The sequence below is a fragment of the Strix aluco genome, chromosome 18 (assembly GCF_031877795.1).
Source record: "Strix aluco isolate bStrAlu1 chromosome 18, bStrAlu1.hap1, whole genome shotgun sequence".
Lineage (NCBI taxonomy): Eukaryota > Metazoa > Chordata > Aves > Strigiformes > Strigidae > Strix > Strix aluco.
This window is the reverse complement of record NC_133948.1, coordinates 3,027,055-3,046,080: the sequence shown is the minus strand read 5'-3', so window position 1 is coordinate 3,046,080 and position 19,026 is coordinate 3,027,055. Positions and strand designations below refer to the sequence as shown.

The following is a 19,026-nucleotide window of genomic DNA, read 5'->3' as shown; positions in this document are numbered from 1 at the left end:
GTGATTCTAACCTGTTCAATATCCCTCCCTTTTCTGAACCTGCCCCATCTCAGAGAAGTGAGAAGAGCTTTTCAAAGAAGCTGCCTCTACGTCTGCCCAAGGTTGACAGGGAACCAGCTGTATCAGGGTAGACGAAAGGACACAGAGATAGACCTGAGCAGCCACACATCCATAGGTTGCCTACAGAACCTGTCTGACACCGTTGGTGGCTGTTTGCTGTAGGAGCTTGCAGAAATGAGCATAATGCAGATTTCAGAAGTGTTTTAGGGATACAGTTGTGTCATTTTGTGCATCAGACTATCTGCAGTCGCTGTTTCTGACTCGCTTACCCAAGCATGCGCTTACACTCATTCTGACTTCTCAGTGAGGTGCTGGTCATCGCTTCCTGACCTCAGCCCTTTGAAGTTTGATGTTCTGGTACCAGCCAGCCTATCTGCCTGGCTGCATCCCAAACGCTTGTGGCAAAGCACTATTCTCGAGGAGAACAGCGGCTCGCCACAGTTTTGTATAAGCCTACGTCTCCCTACTTCGAGCGTGCATCCCGTGTGCGTGGGCTCAGACTCTTGAGGTGAGCTGAGTCTGCAGGGCTGACAGTACTGTTCTCTGCCCTCATGGGGAAGAACAACTTCTCTTTTTCAGGTTGCTCTTCCCATGACGTGAATTGGGACAGACCATCTGACTCACTTTAACATCTTGTTTGAACTTCTGAGGAAATCTGTTTCCCTTTCCAAGGAAAACACTTTCATTTAGCTATTTACATATTCAGAATGTGAAAAGAAAGATGTGCATGAGAGAGAAAACCGCAGGGAGTGGCCCTGTGTAATCCTCTGGTTCAGCAAGGTTTAAATGGTTTGTGTCAACCATTGGAAATGGTGATGTCTAAGCCCTCAGGATGTAAATGTCTTCCTGCTTGTAGTGGTTTGCTGACCCTACCTGATAAGGTCAGCAGATGTTGCTTGTGCCTTGGGGATAAGCACACCCCCAGTCAGTGATCCTTGCCATTCACTTTTCTTTCTCTATTAAAAATTAAGGATATGAGGTTGGAATTGCAGCTTTTGGACCCTGGAAAAGTTGGTAGACCTGGAGCTAAGCAGAGTAATTGGAGAGAGTACCCCAGCCACCAGTGTGTGTCTGCTCCGCACAGCGGTTTAGCACTGAGACTTCCAGCACCAGCAGTTGACTTTATGATGCAGAAGACATGAGGAAATACCCACCTTTGGACTCACTGTGCTTGCACAAAGCTCACATAGGTCAGAGAGGTGGTTTATTAAAACATTATTTGAATTCAGAGAGCTGTGCTACTTGTGTTAACATCAAACCAGGGTAACAGTCTCAGATCTGTCTGCATCTCTGTGACATCTCCATTGTGGTGTCTGAAACTGGTACCATTTGGGAGGAATTCTTCCCCTGGCTCCAGCAAGGAGCTTGGTCCCTCTGTTCCTCTTGGGAAACTAGAATACTTTTCCAGGATCCCTCAGACTGGTGCTTTTTGGGGACAGACAGTGACTCAGCTGATGTCAAGAAATCACTCTTCCTGGAGAAGTCTGTGCAGAACAGGGCCACTTCTCCAGCAACGGGAGGAGGAAGAGCCGCGTCAGCACTAATGTCTTGAAGAACCGCTACAGCAGAGGGTGACTTGGGCACTGAGGTATTTTGCACTGAGAGGATTTGAAGTGAGGATGGAGGCAATGAACTGGTACTAAAATCCCTCTGTCCAGCTCCTCCTGCGCTTTTCACAGCCTCGCAGAGAAGGAGCACTGGTGCCACTGGGATGCAGGAGCTCAATCCAGCTGCAATTCCGTGGGCATTCAGAGCACAAATCTGAGTACTCTTGAGCAAAGTCAACCCTGCACAGGGCTGTGTGCTGGTAGGGACCACCATCAACGAACACAGGGGATGGCAGCAGAAGGAGGAGTAATCTTTTACTGGTGTTTTAAGTGGGCGTTTCAAGTCAAATTATTTTTTTTATATAGATAATACTAATTTTGGGAACTGATTTTTTAAATAGATAACGTTAATTTGGGAACTGATTCTAATGCTTAGACTGGCTTGAATTTTGTATGGTGATTTAGACTAAAATAATTGTATTATTATTAACCTTCCCATTACTTGGGGTAATCAGGAGTTGATGAAATAAAGGTGAGAAAAGTATGACAAGTCCTATTGCTCCTAGACCATTTGAGTGTCTTTACTCTGTTACCAGCTCCCAGAGCAGTAAATTAGCTCAGCCACGTTTTGGTGCAGTGGTTGTGTCTGAGCTAATCCAGCATGTTTCCAGCAAAGCTGGTGCTGGCTGTGAACCATGAAAACTTGTAAATCTAAATCAGACTCTGGAGCTGTGTTGCAGAAACCACAATTATTTAGCCTTCAGAAGCAGGGGCTGATTAGAAAACAAATTACCTACTGGTGGATCCAAATGAGAAACCAGAACAAACAAAACTGCTTTGTGCCTATGAATAAAAATGCGTGGGAAAGGAGAATATGTGCTGTTATCTTTAACATAAGGACCAGAAACAAATAGTTGAATTTGCTGTTTAATAAAACACTAGGTTTTCAGTGCAAAAAATATTGTAAAAAAGAATTACATAGTAAAAAGAGAATCCAGCAATATTAGTTTTATTTAATCTTATTTTAGTTAAATTCCAGGTTCTATCCAGATATAATGACAGAAAATGAGTAAAACCATTCACCTACTAAGTAGCAAATATATCGTTCATCCCTTTCAGTATTAAAATATAAAAGTTAAAAATCTGAATAAATATATATAAACTATATAATTGCTTAAATAAATTTGTAAAAATAGATTTATAAATTCATAAATACAATTAACTAGCAGAGAGAGAAGTACAAAATCAGTCTACTGACAATCAACTTTTCTTTTGAAAAATAATTGCAAGATAAAAGTATAACTACCGTTAAAACTACCAAAATTACATTTTCCTGTTTGCTTATTTATGTCATGATTAGTTGGTTAAATCACCCTGACTTACATTAGTCCATCCATTTTATATGCTGTTGCAAATAAGACAGTATAAATAGTTTTATAATAAATACAATCAATAACTTAAGACATTCATCCTTTAAATATTAAATTAAACTAGATTATATAGTTATAATATGTAGAATATAGCAAGTACATTATCAATGTTGTTCCTGGCATCAAACCAATCACATAACTACTGATAGGTCACATTTAGCCAAATCTCTAGTATCTTAAAGTTATTTTTTCATTCTGGCATATTACATTTCTGCTGAAGAGTACATTTTTGTTGTATTTTGCATAAATTGTTCATATTTCTGTAAAACCCGCCAGATGTACATCTTCTTCTCTGACATTCTCATCCTCTGGACCTGGCTATGATCCGTCTGCAGGAAGTTCCTGTTCTTGCAGGTGTAAAATGCAGCTCGTTCCCTCAATGTTACAGTTAGCTGATTGATATTTGCATCGACAAACCGAGTTAAATTCCTACCACAGATTAACTCTATATCGCTTTTCACATTTTGCAAAATGCTGTAAAAAGTGTGGAAAATGCAGCAATCCGCATCAAAAGCTGGGCATTCGGATATTTTCTTCACCATGTCTTTGGCTTGGGAGTTAGCAGTTAGCCACCTTGCAGTTTTGGGTGTTATAGAGCTACACGCATTCTGTAGGGGAGGAAGAGGAGAGAGAAATTATTAATCTTTTGTTTTACATTTTTCATATTCGAATGTCTGGGCACATACACACCTATCTTTCAGTCTGTGTATGCTTGGGGTTTTCTTGTTACTGTTCAATAGCTGTATTAACACCTACGCTCCTTTTATCAAGTAGGTATTGCACATTATCTGTGGCTATGATTGTGCAGTACTTTCTATCTTAATACCATGCTTGGCTTTGTTTTCAGCTTTTCTAAGTCTTTTTTTTTTTTTTTTTTTTTCCCCATATGGGCAAAATTTACTCATGCAAGAGATTTGCTTTGGCCTGAGTGTATTTTCATCTGTTCCAGCAGAGATGGTTTTGATTTCAAGAATGAATTCAGTGGAAATGCTTACACTGATTTTTTTATCAATGTACTCTTGGGAACCTGTTCCCAGGAATTTTGTATAAGCCTACGTCTCCCTACCATACCCAAGCATTGACACTTGGGTTCACTGAACATTTTTCCACCTCCAAGGAAAGGATGGGTGAGCAGGATTTTTGGCAGAAATGCTCCTGACTGCTCTAGTACTAGGATCAGACCAAAGAGCAAGGTAATTCTCTCCATATTTCCAGAGATCTGACTACTTTCCTCCAAAATGATGCTTGCTTCAAGCCCAGCGTGACTCAGGAGACCGAGAAGGAACAATGATTCAGTCTGGAAGGTCACAGCTAGCAGTTAGCTGAGGCAAAGCTGCCCAAGCTTTCCTTAGCTGTCCTAGACATCGCTCCAACTCTGCCCTAAAATAATGTAATGTAATGTTTTCCTTCTTGTATGGAATACAGAGAAGAGACTACTTTAGGTTCTAACCCAAATATATCTTTTCTGATGGTCTTCCTGGTGTTTTATAATAATTCAAGAGATTTCTGCACAGATACAGTAAATGCAAAATAGTACACTTACATAGTTTTTAAACAAGGCAGTCGCTTGCTTTTCTATCACTGATGCCAAGGGCTTTATACTGGTAGTAAAATGCTTCTGTCTCTGTCCTGTAGTAGATTTGCTTTCTTCTGAGGTAGCTGTTGGTGCCAAGGAGCCCAAAGAAATCAGTGAACAGAAGAGGAAGATGGCAAACCTGTTGATCTCTGCATTCAAATGCAGAGGGAAAAGAGAGAAAAAAAAAAAAAAAAAGAACGAATACAATGATTAGTCTCAAGCCTCTACATCATTTTTGCAAAACTTCCTGGTTTTGTGCAGCGTGCTAAATTCTAAAGCGTATAGACGTTAAGTGCCTGAGCTAGTGATGAACATCAACCAATGCAACCTTAGAATGCGTGGCAAGGTTAAGTCACACCCACCTGCTCGGCGTTTCATGGTGGGCTCGGAGAGCAGCTGACTTGGCCGCAAGCTGGATGCTGGTGTTCAAGCTGCTTGTTGCCTGGAGTGCTGTAGATGTGGACAGCCAAGCTGCATTTAAGTACCGTGGAGGTTTGCGTCAGTGGCTCCTCCATGGGTTTTTTTTGCGGGTGATAGTTTGGGGTTTTTTCTTTTTTGAAAGATGATATCAAAAGTTGGTTCAAATGCGTCTTCACTGATTGAGATCTAGGTGCAGTTTCAAACTGACACAGATGGTGACCTGTATCATCTATTTGACTAGGAGTTCAGGACCCTTGGCTTAGCCATCCCATCTAAATCCTCAGGCTTTCCAAAATGTCGATTTTGGAACATAAACTCTGTTGTTTTTTTAAATAACATGGTTGGAGCATGCAAGCGCATATTGGTGCCCAAGGCCAGCAACCTTCTCCTGCAGGGTCAGTGTAAGAATGGGCTAACGTGGGGAGTGAAAAAGCCATGAGGGGCTTGTGTGCAAGGCAGATCTGGCCTCCAGGTAAATATAAATCCCTCTGCTGGATGTCTGTAAGACCCTGTCCCTGGGGTGTGACCCCCTCACATAACCCAGCAGAGGATGTCCAGGATCCCACCTCCCCATCTCTGTCACGCGTCTGACTCCCCTGAGGCTATTTTCTGTTTCCAGTAACTAAATGTAGGAAATTTTCAGACACACCAAAACAGAGAAAAATCATTCTGAGGATTTACAAGTGTGAGGCTGTGATCAGAAGAGAACCTGATGAACTTATTGATAGTTTAGGACAGAAAGGAGGGTAGAGGAAACCCCTGGGAACATACTTCTGTGAAAATGCAAAGTGACACAAACACGCTTGTGCTTCCCGCCTCCATAATAAAAGATATACCTGAAAGGAAGTCATAGACTAAAAGATGAACGTTTGTCAAGTCGCCAGAAAACTTTCAAAGAACCACAGCTTGGTGTCAAAATAATCAGTTCTCTTTTCCACGTGAAAAAATCTATCTGAAAATAAAAAGCTTGGTGTGCGCATGAACTCCTCTGGAGTGCCTGGGACTGGTACAAGGACTGTTCTCTGGGCTCAACTGATTCCCAATGCTTGAAATGAGAACGGACGTTTCCCCTGTACCATGTTGCACTCGGGTCCCACCAGCCTGTAACTTCAGACCTCAATTGTTTGCCTGAAGCCACAATAATGGCGATTCATAAACTGAACGTGGTTCTGCCACGTGCTGCGAGGCAGCCCCGGACAGCCGAGCAGAGGGATGCAGCCATCCCACAGGGATGCATTTCATCTTGCACGACCCATATTCCCAGGTGCAAAATAATGCAAAGAAAGAGAATAAATTCTCATAGCCTACAGCGTGAGGCAGCAGACAGTACAGCAGAGTGCTGGAGAAGAACCAGAAAAGGACAGTTCTGGCAGACACTTCTTTAATTTGAGGTTTTTATTATTATTTGGGGGTAAAATGGAGAGAGATATGTTACTTTGTGCAGGGTGTTCTTTAGGAACATCCCTGCAAAGACAATGATGGGTACAGATGGCTCCTTTCAAGTAGAAGGGTTATCTTGGAGGGTTGCTTGCCTGGAAGCACTATAAAAGCAGAGAGATGCTGCCAGTTAGTGCCCTACAGTGCGTTGCAAGATGTGTGGAAGGTGCACGACCTTGCACATACAAGAGACCGTTGGGCATCAGGCACTCCCAGTCCCCTTCCAGCTGCCCCAGACAGGTACAGCCAGGGAGGACAGCCAAGGAATCGCAGCCGGTCTTCCTCCTGGAGCAGGGAACATCTCTTTGTGCAGCACTGATGCCAGTGGGGCCCAATTATTTGTAACAGTGATACAAATAAGAGAAGCATCATTCTTACAGCTTGGCTTTTCCACGAAACACGATTCAACCACTGGTAACACTCTTTCAAAGATTTTTAGAAGATTTGACTTCATTTTTCTACTGAGCTGAGGATAGCAGTTTGCCTGGTTATTCCACTCCATGGCATGTCACTATCTCTCGGCGTGTGCAAGCTCTGCACATCCTTTCTGATCTGTACACAACTGTGATAAGCTGCTGAGCTGATAAGGGAGCAGATCGGCATCTGTCCTGTGAAACCCAACCTGAGTGGAAGTTCAGCTTTCCACCACGTAACCACCAGATGCCACAGAGCATCTGCAATTCATTTGGTGACGTTTTGCTGACACAGGCTTCTCTGTAGGCTCCCTAAAATGGAATTTGTAGCCATTGCCTCAATACCTATTGCTGGAAAAAGCAAATAAACCTCAGAGCACGGAGACCTGAGTCTGACCTGAGACAGAGCTGTGGCTTTTGTTCCTGGGGCTCATCTACTTTTTCCAAGTGTAGGAGCCGGTATTTTTAGCTGTGAACTTTGTTTTCCGATGGCCTTGGGCTGCTGTGACAGTGGTGAGTGAACAGCAGTGCAGCTAAGTGAGAACTTGACTGCTTCCTCCTTGAAACTTGAGTGACACTCAGGATGTAGATAAGTGAAATGGCAAATGCCATGCCACAGGTCCTTGGCCAGGGGACAGGGCTGACACTGCAAATGCTGCATGAGGCCACCCACTTTCCCTGGTGGGGAGCAGCCCCCAGAACCCCAGGGGGAGATCCAGAAAACCAGGGATTTATACCCAGCCTGGGGAGCTCCGTGCTGTCCCAGGCTCGCCCTGGGGCCTGGCTTGCAGAACTTGGTCCCCAGTCCCCATGGCATCCGCGTCCCCACCATCTCCTAGCAACGGGAACGCTGCCACTGAGCCAGGGAGTTCCCTGCCTGGCTGGGGCTGGATGGCAGCACCCGGCCACTGCAGTGTCTCAGCTGCTTTTTGGAAGCACCTTCGGCGCCTGGGTCTGCAGGACTTCCCCTGTGGCCTTGGCAGCTGGGTAAGGGGTCGGGGGGGCACAGCCATGGGATGTGGCAGGGGGTCTGCAGGGCTGTCACTGCTGCTCCCCTCTCCTCTGCAGAGCAAGTCCCGCTTTGATGCACGCACGAGCCGCCGCAGAGGCCAGCCGGGGCTGGGGCCAGACCCAGCTGGGCAGGAGGAGGCCATGCTGCTGGGTGAGGAGAGCCCCGAGGCGCGGATGGAGCTGCTGAGCGACCGGCACAGCCCCTGGGCCCTGCCGCCGGACTGCAGCCCCCAGGACCAGCACCTGCGGGAAATGGCCGTGCTGGCGCCTGAGCTCATCCATGGCTCCAACATCTTCCAGGTCCTCCGGTCCCTGCGGATCGTTGGCAAGGGTGTAAGTGCAGCTGCTGGTGCCTGTAAAGCTACACATGTCTGGGCCAGGAACCCACGTCTTCCTGGTGGGAGGGAAAATACCCTGGGAAAAGGGCACCTTCCCCATCTCAGGGTCTTCCCAGCTCCCACTATTGCAGCTGAGGTGGAGCTACTGGCCCCCCCACCCAGCGTGTTGCACTAATCCGTGTTACACATATGTCACGTGGATCAACACGACATGTCTGTGTCACCATGGCCATGAGGTGGCTTGGAGACACGTTGGCCAAACCTGTCTCTTTGCAGGTAGAGGAGGTCGATGAGGGTCTGTTGCAGTTAGAGCAGCTGGAGGAGCTCATCCTCAGTGCCAACCACATCAGCAAGATAAGTTCAGTCAACCTGCCCCGGATGCTGAAGGTGAGTGAGCGGTGCCTTGCAGCGGCAGGACGGGGCAGGAGGTCCTGTCTGAGAGCACTGTGCGAGCCGAGCAGCTCGAAGGAGTGCCAGCAATGTCTCATTGGAAAGGGCGTTTGTTGTTCCCTCTGTCCCGGGCAGGTCCTGGAGCTCTGCTGCAATGCTGTGGCTGATCTGCGGGACCTGTGCGCTCAGCCTCCTCCGGAGCTGCAGCACTTGGGGCTGGGACACAACAGGCTGTGTGACCCTTTGCAGGACAAGTACCTCACTGCGAACTTCTGGTAACGCCACGGGCTGAACGTGGGCCCCTGAAAGGGAGGTGGGCGGATGTGAGCAGATGACCTCAAGCCAACAAGGTGGCACACGTTAGGAAATTACAGACCTTCAGCAGGGTTGTTTCTTTGCTCTGTGTCCAATGCCTGTGCAGAGCGCTCTGTCTCTTCTGTCTCATGCTTAGAGGGTGTCTTGGTCTGTGGCCAAGGTGTGAAATGGGGAGATCACCTGGGGAATGGCCTTGACACCCTGCCCACTGCAGTTCCCATGTTCCTGGGCAGCTTCCTTCTTCCATGCCCTTCCCAAAGCCCCTGCTGGGAGTCTGTGCTGGGAAGGATCTAAAGCTTAGGCTGCATCACTAAATGATGCAGTGGGGTGGTTAATGGATGCTAAAGAAACATGGTTTTGAGTTGTGGGGAAGACTGGCAATGGACCATATGGCTCAGGAATTTGGAATTAACCTCTTGAGATTGTACCCAGTTTGACCCATTTTGTGCTGGGGAAACACAATTTTTATTTCTTTTTTTGATCCAGGGCAGTAGTTCTCTATCCTCGGATGGATGCTGTTTGCCTAACCTTCTTCTCTGGGTTCTCTCCTTAGGCCAAATCTTGTCTCCCTTGATCTAAGCTTTAACAACTTCACGGATCTGCTGGGGCTGGTCTCCCAACTGTCCAGTTTGCAGAAGCTTCGTGTCCTGGTGCTCCAGGGGAACCCACTGGCTCTCATTCCCACTTACAGAGGCTTCCTCGTGGACAGCCTGCCCAAGCTCTGCATCCTCGATGACATCCGCATAGGGCCTGATGAGAGGCACCAGTTCCACGGTTTGGCGAGGCAGCCAGGTGAGCCTTTGCCTTTGAACCTGAATGCGCTGACCCTGTGACTCAGGAGGTGGTTTCGTTGTGGTTGAGCTAGGAGTCCTCAGGGCAAACTTGGATCCAGTATTGACATCCTTCCTGCCTCTCCTCCCATGGAGATCTTTCTCTGGGCCTTTTTACCCCACTAGTACAAGTGGGGAGACAGGCAGAGGACCCTGCAGCAGTGTAATTACAATCGAGGTTGTTTTAGCCTTAGTCAGGTCCAAAGATTGCAAGAACGACCTACTCCTACCACTGCCTCAGTGTCATGGCCTGCCCCCATCTTTGCTTCCTAGACACTGTCTGGTTTCAGATGGTGCATTTTCCTCTTTAGCTGCTGAAAGAGGAACATCTCCACTGGGGAAGACGCTCACGTGGGTGCTGCACTGTCTGCACGAAGCGGTGCCACCTCTGCAGTGTGGCACGTCCCTGACTGGGACAAGAGCAAGGGGCTGGGGACACCCGGGGATGCGAAGCCCTTCTTGATGGCCCCTACTCAATGAGTTTATGCACTGGATGTGCTCTTTGGTCTAAAATGTTAACTAGGGAGGCAAAGCAACCAAGCCAGGAGATGTTTGCGTGGCTTTGGAGTGACCCCATGTGGCAGTGGCTTGTCACAACGTTAGCACAGGGCGGCAGGGAGGGATGCCAGGTGGCGGGACACCATTTGGAGGTTTCCTCTTGCTCTGTGCCTTCCTCGCTCTGGAAGGAGCATGCTGCAGCTTGTCTTCCTTTTAGAGCTGATCAGGAGCGAAGCACGAGTGGTTGTGAGTGTTGGGGAAATCAAGGGAGTCCCCGATCCCAGCGCTCTTCAGCAGCTGGAGGTTGGCTCTCAGGCTCCGGTGATCACCTACAGCTACTGTGTGACGTATGAGTTTGCGGAGGGAGAGGAGATCAAGGACAGTAGCAGCACTGAGGTTTGTGCTTAACTGAAGTCCTGAAGGCAACAAGCAGTGGCAGGGGACAGCAAGGGGGACTTCACCTCCAGGCTGTGGAGAGAGACCGTTTGTAATGGATCTGGTGTGGGCAGCAGCAGTACTGGGGACAGAATTCACGTGTGGCCACATCTGGCGGGACAAGTCCCTGCTGCCCACGTTCCCCATCCCTCTCGGGGTGCCCAGCACTGCTCTGGACATGGAAGTGCCTTCACAGCCCCCCTTGTGCTGTCTGCAGCAGACCCCGTCCCTGGCACTGGTGCCCCTTCTTCCCATGATGAGAGTGGGCGGGGGAATGGGATTTCGGAGGCAGCTCTGCCTCCTGGTCCTGACTCAAACACAAGCAGACAGGCCCTGCCAAGAGATCCCTCTCTGTTCCAGGTAACAAAAATCCATCAGTGTCCCGTGGTGGCTGCCCTGGATGTGGACAGATCTGCTCAGGACATGAGGGAAATGAAGGGCCAGCGGGAGCCTGCAGCCATGGAGGAGCCCAAGGCCCACTCTGGTAATGAATTATAAATCCCCTGCTTCAGTGCTCAGGGCAGGTTTACGGCTCTTCCTGGCATGTGATGGCATTGGGACATCCCTCGCAGCATTGGCTGCAGCTGGGCTGTTACTGAGACTGATGGATAATGATTTGGCACTGCTCATGTCCCAGGAGTCCTTCCTGTCCTCAGGAAGGAGAGCTCTCTCCTTAGAGCTTTTTTGTGTCCCTGCACAGCAAAGGTGTTTGTCACCCCCACGAAGCCCTGGGCGGACACCATCAACTGCAGCTACAGGAGGGAGCACACTGCCAAGGACTTAGTGGGGCTGAAGTCCTACCTGATGTCTGGAACAATCATCTCAGTCATGGAGGAGAAGGTGAGTGTGGCAGAGCTGGATGAAAGGGGAAAGAGCTGCTGGGAGGCCCAGCAGTGGTATTGTGTTCCCTCTGGGAGGCAGCCTGCGATGGCGGTGACCTGGGTCCTCAGGTGTTCCAGCCCCTGCAGCACCAGCTCCTCTCTCCGGGCAGGTGCTCTCGTGGCCTGTCAGTGCTGATCCAGAAGAAAATACAGTCATGAAGGAGAAGGCAAGACAGAGGCTGCAGAAGGATGGTGCCAAGGTAGGATGCTGGGAGAGAACAATATCCAAACACCATCTGAGCTGCAAAAATTATGATGGGGGAATGAGGGCCCTTCCCCTGGGCCAGTTTGGTGTGTCCGAGAGTATCTCCTCCATCCCAGACCTCTCGACAAAGTCCCCCCTCACTATGGGAAGAAGGCCGCAGTGGTTTCACATATATCTCGGTCTGGATGCAGCAGTGGGCAAGGGGCTGGGTCAGGGTTGCTTGCTGTCTGAGAAAGGGACCCCAACCCTCTGCTGAGGCTTGTCACCGTGCTGGTGCTCTGCAGGTTCCTGTGGCCAGGGACAAGCAGAAAAAGAAGGAGAAGGCGCGTGAACTCCGCAGCGACCCTCCCATTCGGAGGACCCTGGGCACCGGGAGGGTGACCCTGGAGGCCCTGCTGGCCACTGAGGACCTGGTGGCAACTGTGTGTGACTTTGGGGTCCTGATCACTGAGCAGCCGCTGCAGCCACCAAGTCTGGAGGGGACGGTAAGCAGTGTGTCCTGGGGCAGGGCGGTGAGGCAGGGCTGCCAGGGACGGACTTCAGCACGTCCTGCCCTACAGCTGGCCCAGGCATCCCTCCCGTCCATCCCTCCGTTCTCCTCACCATAAAATGGGGCTGAAATAATCCTGCCTAAGCACCATCCATCACTGCTGGTATCACTATTTAATGTTGATATTAGCAATGAGTACTGCTACTTTTTATAGGCCAAGATTAAGAAAACAGATGAGTTTATTTTTCCATCTGAGAATATGAAAGCAACCACTCGTGCTTCCTCCGATGCTCTCTCTCTCTTGGCATGACACCATGCACCGGCTGTACCGACACTTTCTATTTCCTGGATTCTCTTCTCTGAGCAGCCCCGCCACTGCGCTCCTGCTTTCCCTCACCCCTTTCCTTTGCCCTTTAAATCTCAGTGACAGAACCCAGATGGCGGTGGCTGTCACAGGACTGAACGCGGGCGGTGAATTTCAACACACTATGGAAACATCCCTCTCCGCAGGACAGGAAAGAAGGCAAAGAGAAGAGCAGAAAACCAAAAGCAGAGAGAGAAAGTCAGGCCGAGCAGAAAACCGCGGTGCCTGCCAAAGGTGACTGAGACTGGAGCTGGCTGGGTGGAGGGTGGCGTGTGCGAGAGCAAACAGCAGCGGTGCCCGGCCCCAGGCAGCCGCAGGTCGCTGCCAGCTCTGCCAGCTCTGCCGAGCAGGGCGCTTACTCACATCCTGAGCTTGGGGCTCTGAATACATCCATTGACTGTGGGGGCTGTGAGGTTAGACACGCACCCGCACACCTTGTTGAATCGGTGTCTGGACAAGCACTGAGGGTGGGCTGCTGGCTGTCCCGGGAGTGGCACACACCTACCAGCTCTGCGTGCCAGGGGAGAAGGGCGAAGCAGATTTTTGGGTGAGAGATGCGCTGCTCACTGTGTCGGCTGCCAACTGCGGCCAGTGGTGTGGGCTGGCGCGGGCAGCTGCGGGGTGTGCTGTCTGGGATGCATAATAACGTCCTCATCCATTTCCAGCTCACATCTCCAAGCGCTCTGCAGAGGGGATTATTCCTTCTAGTTTAGAGCTGAGATGCACAGGGTGCCCCAGGTGTCCCAGCCAGCCCACAGCAGGGCTGGGAACAGCCCCCGATCTGCTGTCACCCATGAAGAGACCACCCCAACCCCTGACGGGTGTCCCCCTGTGCAGAGTCACAGTGTGCTCAGCCAGCAGCATTGCTTAATCCACTGGAGACAAACCTCACTCTGCCTCTTGCAGGTTATTTTTCCAGCAATCTTGTTTTGACTACAAAAATTGCAGTGCCAGCTCATCGGAGGGATAATGCAAGAGCAGGAGGAAGTGGGGGAGGGAAGGGGTGACTGAAAAACTGCTCATGGGTCAAGGAGAGCACAGAGCAGGCCAGGCCTCCTTGGTGCTGCTCAGAGCTACCAAAGGAGCCTCATGTCCCTGCTTTGGCATCAGAATTAGTTAATAATTTAAGAGTGCCATTAACCTCCTTCCCCCTCCTTCCGGGCTGCTTTTCCATGCCCCATCACCCATGGCAAGATCCCTGTCTTTGAGGAGGATCTAAGAGCCCTGCAGTCCTAGGCTGTGTCTACACTCAAGGAAGCCAGATGGCCTTCCCAGCTACCTGAAAAGAAGCAAAACCTCCTTGAATTATTGTTCCCCACAAAAAGTTGTGTATTTGCAATTTGCAGGGAGCTGCTGTCAAAGAACTGAAGTTCAGCAGTGTCGTTTTTTACTTCCTTCCACGCCAGTGCCTGTGGTCAGTGCGTATGCAGGAGGGCTTCCCTTCAGCTGGAGCGAGAACGAGCCCTTTCTGCCGGGGTTTGTGTGGCCGGAGATGGTGCTGCATGCACAGAAAACCGCTGCTGATGCAGGAAACCCAGAGTGATGAGAGACTGGTGCTTAATTTGGTGTCCTCTTATGCTCATGCAGGTGGAGCTGGCTGCACAGCTAAGGCCACTGAGTGCATATTTCAAAAAGTGTCTAAAAATCAGCTGCCCCCACAGCTTGCTACACCCAGTGCCGGCAGTGTCCTGTGGCCATGCGCTCCGCTGTGACTCACAAGTACACCCCGATTGCAGTCGGGGTGGCAGACACAGCCCGGGGGGGCTGCTCGAGTGCCGCTGCAGGCAGTGTCTGCGAGCCCCAGCTGCTCTGCGAGTCACCAAACTGTGCCGTGGTCATTGGGCACTTGCTCATCACCCGGGTGCCACGTACCACCGTGGAGCTGCGGCGGTGGCCACACTCCGCGGCACGGGGGACGGCTCCCAGCCCTCGTGTGTCCAGCGAGGCTGCGTAGGGACCGGCGCTCTCAGAGCCGGGAGCTGAGGCTGATTTGCATCCCCCAGTCAGCAAATGCACACAAATAATAAGTCCTCTCAGAGGAATTGGGATCCCTTCCAGACGGCTCAAAGAGGGAAGGCAGCAAGCTTTGTCTCGAGCAAACAATTTGCCCAGACATTGAAGGATGTCTTCGGAAGTAGGATCACGTAGGTCTCACTTTACCCCACACTTGATTTTCCAGGATCCTTGAAATGATTTATTTCTGCATCTTTCTTTTTTTCCTAGGAATTATAGGGGAATTTAACAACAAAAAGCAAGATCACACCCCGATCGATTGCCTGCTTAAAGATGCTTTTTGGGTTTCTTACCCAAAGTCATATTCAAATAGGTTTTCCCTCAAGGCCCGGAAGTCAGTGCTAACACAGTGGGCATTCCCCCCCCTGCACACTGCTGCTTTTAAGGTAATTTACTCCGTCAAGACAGTGACAGATTTACTTCTTTCCACAGGAAAGATTAAAAACAAAGATTCTGCTGAACTGGAGGAGGGTCGAAGGCTCCAGCTGGTGCCGCTGACGGTTCAATTCCAGATGCAGCTGCTTCGGTGGCCCCAGGCAGCCAGTACCCAGAGCCAGGAGAGCGTGGCCATGGCAGTGGGGAGCACTCAGTAATGTGTCCGTAGCAAAAGAGTGAGTGGAAAATAAAACCCGTGGGGACACTGAAGGGATGCTGGTTCAGCTGAATCACCAGAGCTAGGAGATGCCATGGGGCCTGTGGTCGCCTGGGGCTGCTGCTGGGTTGGTGTGGGGTGTGGAGGGTGGGGTGTGCAGGGTGGGTGTGCAATGTGGGCTGTGCAGAGTGGGTGTGCAGGGTGGGGTGTGCAATCTGGGGTGTGCAGGGGTGGGTGTGTTGTCCCTCAGGTGGGGTTGTTCACCTGGTGTGCAATACCCCAATATACACCCAGAGCAGAGGTATTTATTTATTCCATGTCTGCGCAGAGCGGGGTGCGAGGTGCTAATTCCACAAAGCCAGCACCCTGCACAGAACTTCAGTGTATATATACACTTCAGGCTACACACGAGTTTATTGTAATGACCAGTGGTTAGTTTCATATCACTTTGTCCCTCAGTGGTTAACAACATGCTGGGTCTCGATTTAGAGTTACGGTATCTTTTAATTCTTCTGTGCAAACTCAAAGGGAGGGCGAGCACGGCTTCTTGATCTTAAATGGAGGTGGTAGTGGCAGCCTCCCCCCCACACGGACTTTATCTTTTCCCCAGTTACTGCTGATTTTCTTCTCAGACAATCATCCATCTTGTGGTGCCTCCTGGGGCAGGATGATCCTCTATCAATCTTTTTAACATTAACCAGACACACGTTGTTTAGACAAAGTTGTAGTAACTCACTCCCTTATCTCCAGGTTCCTTGTTTTGATCGCAGCACTTTTAACTCAGTGATTTACCCCGTCATTGGTCTATTTACAAGTTTAGAATGAGCAGAGTAGGAAAAAAACATGAGACATCAGGTGTGCAACGTGCAGGGCTTGTGTGCGTGGTGCAGGGTGGGTGTGCAGGGGGGGGGGTGTGCAGGGGAGGGGTGTACAGGATGAGTGTTCAATGAGGGGTGTACAGGGTGAGTGTGCAATGAGGGGTGTGCAGGGTGGGTGTGCAGTGAGGGGTGCACAGGGTGGGGTGTACAGGATGAGTGTGCAATGAGGGGTGTGCAGGGTGGGTGTGCAATTAGGGGTGTGCAACGTGCAGCGGACACAAGCCCCAGCATTGAGGGGGCGGGGCCTGTCGGGGGCGGCCAGGCTCCTCGGGCGGCGGAGCGGGAGCGGAGCGGCAGCGGCTCCCGGTAAGTCTCGGCGGTGGCGGCTCCGCAGAGCGGGGTGGGGGGTTTGCACCGGGGGGCAGCGGGCTCCGAGCCCTGGCTGCGCGCCCCGGGCCGGGCGCGCTCTCCCCGGGCCGGGCGCGCTCTCCCCGGGCCGGGCGTGGTGCGGTTCGTCTCCCCGCCGGTTCCCGAGCCCTCCCGGGGCGAGCCCGGCAGCACCCGGTCTTGGTGGGACCCAGGAAAAGAACGGCGAAGGGAAACGCCGAGCCCCGTCCCGGCGGCTCCCCGGGCTGGGTCGTGCTGCTCGGTGCCTGCATGACGGTGGGCGTGGGAGCGCTGCGAGTGGAAAGTGTAAGTGTGCAGGTTTAATTCACACACGGCTTGTCTTCCTCTGACGGCGCAGGGCCTGGGTTCCGTGCCGCGGGCTGCCATGTATCCCAGGATTAAAAACCTCGCACTTTATGCCTTTTCTGTCATGCTGCTGGCGTGGGTTTTTTACCTGAAGAAAGAGGCAAAGCTGGCAGCGTCGTCCACACACCAGAAAGCGGATGTAGTGAAGCACAAACCGAAGTCTCTGGTTCTGGACAATGCTGAACCCAGCAAGTGTTTGCCAAACTTGACCCTTGCCAATTCTTCTCTCACCCTCCCGGAGCTTCACCGTGTCTTCTTAACATACAAGCACTGCCGGAACTTCTCGGTCCTGCTGAAGCCTTCCAGGTGTAGCAAAGAGACGTTCCTCTTGCTGGTGATCAAGTCTTCCCCAATCAACGTAGACCGGCGGGTGGCAATCAGGAACACGTGGGGGAAGGAGGTCTCCATCGGTGGCAAGCGCATCAGGCTGGTGTTCCTTCTAGGGCGCTCGGAGGCCAAAATCCAGGTACACTCCCTTCACCAGCTGCTGGCTTACGAGAGCCAGGAGTTTGATGACATCTTGCAGTGGGATTTTGTTGACAACTTCTTCAACTTGACCCTCAAGGAGCTGCATTTCCTCCGCTGGTTCATGGAGGACTGCCTGCATGCCAGATTTGTGCTGAAGGGCGATGACGATGTCTTTATCAACACTTACAACATTGTTGAGTTCCTCCAAGAATTGGACCCTGAACAGGATCTCTTTGTTGGGGATGTGATCACCAATGCCCGACCCATCAGGAACACCAAGGTCAAATACTTTATTCCAGAGTCCATGTACAGAGCCTCCTTCTATCCCCTCTATGCAGGTGGAGGGGGCTATGTGATGTCTAGAGAGACAGTGCGCCGCCTCCAGAGCACTGCAGAGGACATGGAGCTTTTCCCAATAGATGATGTCTTTGTGGGAATGTGTCTGGCAAAGATGGCAGTGACCCCAAAGAACCACGCTGGCTTTAAGACTTTCGGGATCCAGAAACCTTTCAATCCTTTGGATCCTTGCTTGTACAAAGAGCTGATGATTGTGCACAGACTAAGCCCGACCGAGATGTGGATCATGTGGACGCTGGTAAAGGATGACAGCATCAGGTGTGCGGTATCGGTAACGCACAACTACGGAAGGGACTGGCAAAGAACCTACTGATGAGCATGGCAGGATTGTAACTGGTGACAGATACAGGGTACTTAAACTAAAAATCAGGTTGTGGTAAAAACGTGTCCTCTACTAACAGACTATACTTGAGCCCTCGGGGTTTGTTTTGCAGTAAGTCTTCTTCTGTCAGCGGGTTACTGAAGCAGTTGAATTGCCACGGGGCGGGGATGGGGCCGGTAGCCCGGTGAGACACGGCACAGGGGACTTGGCTCGGTTCCTCCCGGCCAGGCTGGAGCCAGGGGAAGTCACAACTGCCACAGAGACGTGGGCGAGGGGCCACTTGCTACGGAGGTTCCGCAACACCGAGGCGGGTGTCTGACTGGCAGCCGAAGTCAGTCTTGTGTAGGAAAGCTGCTGATGGCTAACGAATGACAGAGCACTTGCGATTACTTGAAGGGGTGGAAGAAAGGCCAGTGTGTGCTGCTGGGTCCACTGCAGCACAGCTCTGCTGCCCCAGGTCAGCAATCCCACAGGTCTGACTGGACAGCGGGAGAAAGGGAGTGGAGTGGGGGGAAAAAAATAATGCCTCAAACTGTATTGCCTTAACTCAGCACGATGATCTGGACTGGGCTCCAACTCAAGCCCTTTGGATTTTACAAAAGTTCATTACAGGTTTACTTGCACTGGAAGCTTTTGCACAAACATTTTTCTGACTGGGTTTGAGAGGAGCAGTATGTCTTGAATAATCACAGTGGTAGTTATAGTGGCTGTAGCTTCTCATGTCGTGTGGGAGGTGTTTGGGTTTTTCGTTGTTGTTGTAATGTTGGTTATAAATAAAATACAGTTTTGAAAAATGTTTTTACAGGAGTATTCTTGGGTGTCCTGAAAACTAAGAGCACTAAAAGCCAGAGAAGGCTGAGATCTGGTGCTGCGTATTTGCATTAAGGAGTCATTGGTATTAAAGAGGATAAAGTTATGTGGAAGTGGATACCTGACATTTCCTTTACTGTGAGCAGCTGCCGTTCTCTGCCCCTGTCCAGCCAGGATGGATTGATACAGAAGCAATTAATCTGTGAGTGCGCTGGAGTTGCTAATTTGAGGAAAGATAAATATGAAACTTAAG

The 19,026-nt window shown here is 50.4% G+C and overlaps 2 protein-coding genes across 2 annotated transcripts; both read left to right on the top strand.

Annotated features, from left to right (window-relative positions):
• Nucleotides 1-7,774: 7,774 nt before the first annotated feature.
• LRRC43 (leucine rich repeat containing 43) lies at nucleotides 7,775-15,246 on the top strand. The gene is made up of 12 exons (XM_074844460.1): nucleotides 7,775-7,904; nucleotides 8,019-8,227; nucleotides 8,509-8,619; nucleotides 8,758-8,897; nucleotides 9,491-9,729; nucleotides 10,483-10,661; nucleotides 11,061-11,184; nucleotides 11,401-11,540; nucleotides 11,692-11,781; nucleotides 12,071-12,280; nucleotides 12,787-12,874; nucleotides 15,086-15,246. Exons 1-12 carry the CDS (start codon nucleotides 7,775-7,777, stop codon nucleotides 15,244-15,246), a joined length of 1,821 nt encoding a protein of 606 aa, XP_074700561.1.
• Nucleotides 15,247-16,835: 1,589 nt separating this feature from the next.
• B3GNT4 (UDP-GlcNAc:betaGal beta-1,3-N-acetylglucosaminyltransferase 4) lies at nucleotides 16,836-18,759 on the top strand. Its single transcript, XM_074844461.1, has one exon. The coding sequence runs from the start codon at nucleotides 16,836-16,838 to the stop codon at nucleotides 17,952-17,954; it is 1,119 nt and encodes a 372-aa protein (XP_074700562.1). The 3' UTR covers nucleotides 17,955-18,759.
• Nucleotides 18,760-19,026: the final 267 nt, after the last annotated feature.

Coding starts and splice junctions, on each gene's coding strand:
- LRRC43 (XM_074844460.1), top strand. CDS start 7,775: ATGGCAGCACCCGGCCACTGCAGTGTCTCAGCTGCTTTTTGGAAGCAC. Junction 10,662..11,060: donor AGGACAGTAGCAGCACTGAG/GTTTGTGCTTAA, acceptor TCTCTGTTCCAG/GTAACAAAAATCCATCAGTG. Junction 12,875..15,085: donor AACCGCGGTGCCTGCCAAAG/GTGACTGAGACT, acceptor TTCTTTCCACAG/GAAAGATTAAAAACAAAGAT.
- B3GNT4 (XM_074844461.1), top strand. CDS start 16,836: ATGTATCCCAGGATTAAAAACCTCGCACTTTATGCCTTTTCTGTCATG.